Raw genomic sequence first — 7,322 nt, 5'->3', positions numbered from 1 at the left:
TTTGTCGGCAACCTAGCATAAAGATGAATTAATAAGATGAAACAAAAAGTTTTTAATCAAAGAAGACAGATATAAACCTTGTCAATAAAGTCGCAAGCCTCTTTCTTCTCCTTCGAAGGAAAGTGAAAGACGGTGTGAGGGAAAAGAACGCCGGCCGGTTCAAAGCCGTCGCCGGACAAGAAGAGTGGGCTGCCGGGATCAATGGGGGCTACTTTTTCGTTTTCCATTCTCGTAATATTTCTCAAGTAAGATTCTAAAATCGTATCTAAAGAAAGCTTAGAGGTAGGTAAGCCTTTATTTATAATGGTTTAGGGTTTGTCTTGGAACCATAAAACCAATAATGGTAGTGTGCCCGAGTGGTTTAAACCATTTTTGGAAATAAAGAAAAGGTAGCTTTTGCATTAAAGACGAGCCGTTTTTCCTACTTTTAAGAAATAAGAAGGGAAAGAGCAACCGTCGCATTAACTACAAAAGTTTCTAAGGCCCAAGCCCAATAAATTTATCGAGTTGATTAAACCCGAAGTGGGGAACTCGCTTTAAGCCGAGCTCAGTTCTCGCATTCTAAAGAGAAAGGTCTGATCAGCCTAAAAATCTCGAAAGCATAACCACAAGGCCACAAAGGGTTAAAAGCGGACTTTGCAAACCCGCACATAATTTTAACCAAACCCCCTTGGGTCATAACCTAGAAAGGTTTAAAAGCCTCCTCAGGCAAATATCTTGTTCAAAAGAAATATTAGAGCCTCCTCAGGCAAAAAATAAGTTCGAAATTAAGTTTAAACTAAATGGGACAATCCCCAGTTTAAAGTGGACACAGCCACTACGGATCGACCTCCACTTCGGACTCCGGCTCAGCTGTCAAAGTTTCACTCGCCTCCTTAATTGGCGCTTGATCAGATGAAGCTCCCTGACCACCCTCCGCGGTACAACCATCCTCCGGAGTGACCTCCGGCACCGCAGGAACTTCGGGTGGGACAACGTCTTCCGTCTCACTTGAGCCTAGAAAAAATAATTCCAGTCAATCAAAGGTACAAGGTAAGAAAAGGTAATGAGTATCAAGAGCCAAAAGTTACCTGCCCAATCTAGACCCGATTCACTTATAGGAGGAGATTCTGTGAAGAATTCCTCAAAGTCCTGCGGGTTGAAAGTCGAAGCGGGAAGAGCTGCCAAACGACTCCGCTTTTCAGAAAGATTGGTCGACAGTTCAGCCCTCTCTTGCACCTCGGAGAAATCTGCATCATGGATTTGGTCCAACAGAATCAAATTGCTCTCGTGCTCCTTGACGTCTGATTCCAGATCTGACCTAGCCTTCTCGGTTTGTAATGAAGCGGATGGCCCCCTGGATCAACTCCATCCCGCGTCCCTTAACATCTTTTCTGGCTTTCGATGCTGACCTTGCCAACTCGGATTCACGCAACTTGGCTAACGCCTTGTACTTCGCGTTAAGCTCGATAAGTTGGTTGTTTAGGGTATCGGCGGTTGATTCGGATTCATGGAGTTACCCTGAACACCAGAAAGTTCATCCTGTAGTTTGTAATTCCGGTCATACTGGTCTTGCAGCTCCCCCTTTATCTGTGCAAGCTCGGATGTTAAACTGTCAACCTTGTCCTCCAGATCGTGCTTGGAGCCGGCAGAAGAACTGAGTTCAGCCTCAAGAGCTGAGAATTTCTTCTTCCACATGTCAATCTCCTTCTCCCATCCAATGACCAACCCTTCGTAATGTTCAATCATGTCGTTGAGTTCGCTGTGAGCCTGGCATTATATATAAACCCGGGATGGCGAGTCAGTTTGAAGAATGGCAATACATAAAAAAAACAACAAAAAAAAAACGGAACTAACCCGAGATGAATGATGAGCGTGAAGCAAATAGCGTTCACGAATCGCAGGGCGCCACTTGTTGAAGTCTGGCAAGATCGAACCCGATCGGGTCTTGAAGCATCGGAAGACGCTGCCTTCTTTCTCCATAGCTGCGAAGAAGGAAGAGTTGTAAAAATTGGAATCTTAATAGAGACAAAAACGTTTAAGTATGTGTAAGTTACCAAACCTGAAAGCGATTTGACTTGAGGGACAAGAGCAGGCTTTAACCTCGAGGAAGCATCTTGAGATTCAGAATCTCCCTTTTTAGGGGATGCACTCCGAACAGTCTTTTCGCTCTCGGGCTGGGCAGAAGAAGACATGTCAACAGGTCGGGGAGGACCCATTGGTTCAGTAGGAGGGGATGATCGAGGTGAACGGTCAGTCCGGGCCCTTGATTTCTCCCTTCGCGGAGGCGAGTCACTACGGGACGACTTGTCCCTCTTCCTACGAACCAAATTCTTAAGTGGTTCTCTGCTGAAATCGTCTCGGGGAGGACGAGGAGAATCACGACGAGGAGACCGCTCTCTCCGAGGAGAACGTTTGTCATGACGTTCATGACGAGGTGTTAGCCTATAAGCAGCAACGGATCTGGCGCCCTCGGAGCTGTTATCATCAACCAGCAGGGTCCTGCTGTAATCTTTTTTGTCAATGGCGGCTGCAAGGAACGCCTTGTTTTCATCACAAGCCTCTGCTATCGGCTTGGAGAGTTTCTTACGCTGGGCAGTAAGGGCCCGAGCTGACATTCCCTGAGTTGAGGGAGGAGGCGGAAGACGATGAAGTAGATTGGGAGGACTCATCCTGAGTTTTCGGTTGGCCTCGACAAACCGATCAAGTGTGAAAGAATTCGAAAGGGTTTCCCCTTCGAGGATTGTTTTGAAAAACTTGATAAATTCTTCAGTCGGGAGAGTTGAAGCGATGAGAGCTGTGAAGTGAAACAACGAATTTGGTCAGTAAAAAAATAAAATGAACAGGAAAGGAATATACGACCTAGTCTCTACCAGGCTTCGTAGACCACTTCGATGGGAGTACATCGGAAAGATTTCCAGTCGAAGCAGGAGTTTTCTTAATCAGGAACCAAGGATGGTGCCAGTTCTCGTCCTTGTTCGGGAGGTGCGAGATGACGTTTCTATTTGCATTTGGGTATGCCGAGAAGTATCCCGTTTTCTTTGACAAACTTCTCACACTTAGAAGTTCATTCAGCTCGGGGACTCCAATGATGTAGCCAGCCTCTGCCGCAACGGTTATAATCCCGAGGATGGATCGGAGGAGATTGGGGGTTAGTTGAGGTAAGGCAATCTCAAGAGCCGCCAAGAATCGAATTAGGGCTTCGGGAATGGGGAAGGTCAATCCGCAGCCCTTGAAGTAAATTTCGTAAACGCAGAAATACCCGTCACGGTGGTTCTCCGGGGATTCCGTAGGATCGGCTATTTGTGCCTCCGCTATGATTCCAGGAGGAATTTGACAAAGCCCCTTTAATCGCTCAAGGGATTGAAGAGTATAGGTGGATTTGTAATGAGGACCGGCAATATCGTTAGGACGAGTGCATTCGTCATTACTAGAACGCCTCTCATCGTAAGACGGAGATTCAGGTCTCTCAGAATCAGAAGTCATCGGAGGGAAATGAAAAATTCAAGGTTCGGCGAAGAAAGTTTCGGCGAAGAGAAGTAGAGAGAAGTTTTGATTAAAGCACAAAAGTAAAAGAAGAAAAAGATGGTGAAAAGAAGTTACCTTACACAAACTAAATGATGAAACCGCCTCGAAAGTTGTGTGGGAAGTGGGAAGGTTTTTCCCGTTTTAATAGTAAATAATTAATATACGGTCATAATGATGACAGATGTCACTCGGATAAAAATGGCTAGTGCCGAAATTAAAGGAGTGATGAGATTTTCGGCGGGAAATCAGAAAGATTCTCGAGCGCAATCTTTGGTCATTCAAGCATTTAAAGTCCTCCGAATTGGAATGGCACTTCGAAGAACTTGGGGGGCTAATTGTTGGTGTCGGATCCCGCACCAGAAGTCCGAGACCAACCAAAGATTGCCACGTAGTCAAGATAATGGCCCATAAAGGATAAAGCCCATTGGACCCATGAGCCGAAGTAACGGTTGAAGTGGTTGTCATCACTTCGAGAATCCGAAGTGACTGCGCTGTGACATGAGTTCGGTGTAGAAGACACGGGTAAGTCGGTTCAAGGACACTTGGGCCAAAAAGGCGAGGCCCATGAAGATCAGAGTCAACTCAAATTCAAACGTTGAGCATTAAAGTCAAGGAATCAAAACGGACACATTTAAGAAGGAATAATTGTACTTAATTACTCATTTTAATGTCGTTTCTCTATGTATAAATATGGAGCAAGAAATACGATAGCAATTTTTGTATTCATAAGCCTTTTACGTTCTTACTTTTTGTCCCTCAAGAATAATCTTTCCTACTAATAAAAATACTTGAGTGTGTGAATCCGACATCCACAGGCAACATACCAGCGTTTAGTTAACAAAATGTTCGCAAAACATTTGGGCCAAACAATGGAAGTCTATATCGATGATATGCTCATAAAATCTCTTAAGAAATCCGAGCACATCACTCATCTTGAACAATCATTACAGGAAATAAGGGTATTCGTAGCATCTGAAAACCGCTATCTAAAGATACCATAGCGGCGTAGAAAGCGCTATGTCTGCGCCCGTTATAGTAGGTCTGACACTTTACGTAGCGGTTTTTGTAAGTGCTATTAAGATATTAGATAACATAGCGTTTTTTGGTATGCAATATATAAATAGATAATAGCGATTAATAATTGCTGTTAATATTTATTATATATATATATATATATATTTTTTTTGTAATACGTAGACAATATGTATTTTATACATGAATGTATTTATACAGTATTTGTGTATTTATACAAGATTGTATATATAAAGTATTTGTACAAATTATATACATTTTTAGTTTATTAATTTTTTATTATATTTAATTTATTATTTATTAGGTTTTTTTGGATATATCGACAAATTAAAAATATCATATTTTTATTATATTATATCAATCATAATATTATATTATATCAATCCTAATTTATTAGGTAAATTATACATGTTATACAAATGATGTATTGTACAAAGGAGTATTTTTATACGTATTTTTGTATCCACGATTAAGAAAAGCGAACAAGGACAAGAATTAGACTGCCTCGGAGAGCTTCGGGATAAGAGGAAATCAGAAACCAACACAGAAACTCCTACAAGAGAAAAACATATTAATGGAGAGGTTTTAGATACTGAAACAACATATTCGCCGCAAGACTTAGGATTGTTGCTCGTCAGCAGGTTTTGGTGCTGCTGGTGCTGCTTCTTTGATGTCATCAGTAGGATCGTCCTGATTAAAAACATTTGACAATAACATCAGAATCATAATCAGACCAGAAGAAAGAAGAAATGAGAAACGCATCAAAATGTAAACTAAATAATTTCAAATATAGTCTTCCTCAATGGTTTATCCTGCTCATGGCTTCAGAAATCAAGTAACAAAACAGGATTAAATACATTTGACAATCACTAAAATCAGACCAGAATAATGGATCAAAATGTATAACTAAACCGTTAGATTTCAAAAAGTAGTCTTCCTCAATGGCTTAAAAAGGCTCATGGTTTCACAAATCAAGCAACAAAACAGGCCTGTGCAAGTTTAAACACATTTGACAATCACTAATATCAAAATCAGACCAAAAGAATGCATCAAAATGTGAACTTAACCGTTTGATTTCCAAATCTAGTCTTTCTGAATGGCTTAATTAGGTTAAATGTTTCAGAGATCAAGCAACAAAACAGGATTTAACACAGTTGACAATCACAATTCACAAACCTCTGAATCAGACAAAAAGAATTCATCAAAATGTAAACTAAACCGTTTGATTTCCAAATGAAGTCTTCCTCAATGGCTTAAAAAGGCTCAGGGTTTCACAAATCAAGCAACAAAACATGATTAAACATTTGACAATCACAATAAAATCAGAATCAGACCAGAAGAATGCATCAAATTGTAAACTAAACCATTTCATTTCCAAATCTAGTCTTTCACAATAACTTAATCAGCTCATCATTTCAGTAATCAAGCAACAAAACATGACTTATACAGCCAAAGTATAATACCTGCATATCAGCGGTCCAGAGAGTGAGGTTATCACGAAGAAGCTGCATAATCAAAGTACTGTCCTTGTATGACTCTTCACCAAGAGTATCCAATTCAGCAATAGCTTCATCAAACGCCTAATAAATCCATAAACAAACCTCATCAAACACACACAAAAACCATCAAATACATAACCATATAAAACATCCCTCTGATTAGATCCAAACCTGCTTAGCGAGATTACAAGCACGATCAGGAGAATTGAGAATCTCATAGTAAAACACAGAGAAGTTCAACGCTAAACCAAGACGAATCGGATGCTTTGGAGCCAATTCAGAATTAGCAATATTCTTTCAGTCGATTTCGAGGTAATGGATGAAAGGTTGAAGAGAATCTCGCCAAAGCCTTTGTTGGGCGATGAACGGCTGAGATTTTCTTAAACATTCAGCCGGCAAATCCTTTGAAAGGAGGAGATGTCGCCACGTCATGTATCCGAGTATTGCTTATTGATTGGGTTGAGTAAATTGATCATGTATTAGATCAGATGAATGGCTGAGATCTCGCCACATCAGCAATTCGAGTGAAACAATATGATTGGCTTATTTTGTTTATAGGCTTAAAAATGTGTTTTTACTATTTATATAATTTTAAAAAAATTATATATTGACGAATTAATATGTTAATGAGTTATTTACAAGATTAGATAATTTTTTCGCAATTTAAAAAAAATATTTTGCAAAGTTTTTAAAAATTTGAAGGTAACACTACTGATTGCCTTATAATACATGTACACTAATTTTCTTATTGTGTAAATCATATTGTTGAAAGTTGAAACACATTAATGATGTTATAATTAACAAAATGATAGAATTCATTTATGTTATAATAGTATACTTTATATCATTAATATTAGCTATAAACTCTAAACCCTAAACCCTAAACCCTAAACCCTAAACCCTAAACTATTTTTAAAAATGAATATTATTTATGTTATTATTTGTTATAATTAATATTATTACTATTTGAAACAAATATAATCGAAAAACCTAAATCATACATTTCATACACTAAACCCTAAATTTTTGAATTTTGAAACATTTTTTTGAATATTTATCAATTATCAAAATAAAATGCAAGAAAAATTATTAAATTTTATCATATTTGATTATTTGATGAGTAGAATTAACAAATGAATGTTTGAACCTTTGAGAATATTATTTGATTATGTATTAGCTAATTAACAAATGAATCTATGAGAATAATTATGAACAAAATAAAAGTTTTATTTGTAGTTATACTTACGTATTTAGTTAAATTGTATTTTTTGTAAGAAATAAAAA

At 38.7% G+C, this 7,322-nt stretch overlaps 1 protein-coding gene across 1 annotated transcript; it reads right to left on the bottom strand.

Annotated features, from left to right (window-relative positions):
- Nucleotides 1–5,011: 5,011 nt before the first annotated feature.
- Nucleotides 5,012–6,335, bottom strand: LOC9299898 (14-3-3-like protein; the record flags this gene model as incomplete). Its single annotated transcript, XM_021015707.1, has 2 exons — nt 5,012–6,119; nt 6,210–6,335. Coding segments are annotated over 2 exons (291 nt in total), but the record flags the coding sequence as incomplete, so codon positions are not given.
- Nucleotides 6,336–7,322: the final 987 nt, after the last annotated feature.

This window comes from Arabidopsis lyrata (genome assembly GCF_000004255.2).
Source record: "Arabidopsis lyrata subsp. lyrata unplaced genomic scaffold ARALYscaffold_8, whole genome shotgun sequence".
NCBI classification, from domain to species: domain Eukaryota; kingdom Viridiplantae; phylum Streptophyta; class Magnoliopsida; order Brassicales; family Brassicaceae; genus Arabidopsis; species Arabidopsis lyrata.
The sequence above is the reverse complement of the archived record's forward strand: the minus strand, read 5'-3'. Positions and strand labels throughout refer to the sequence as shown.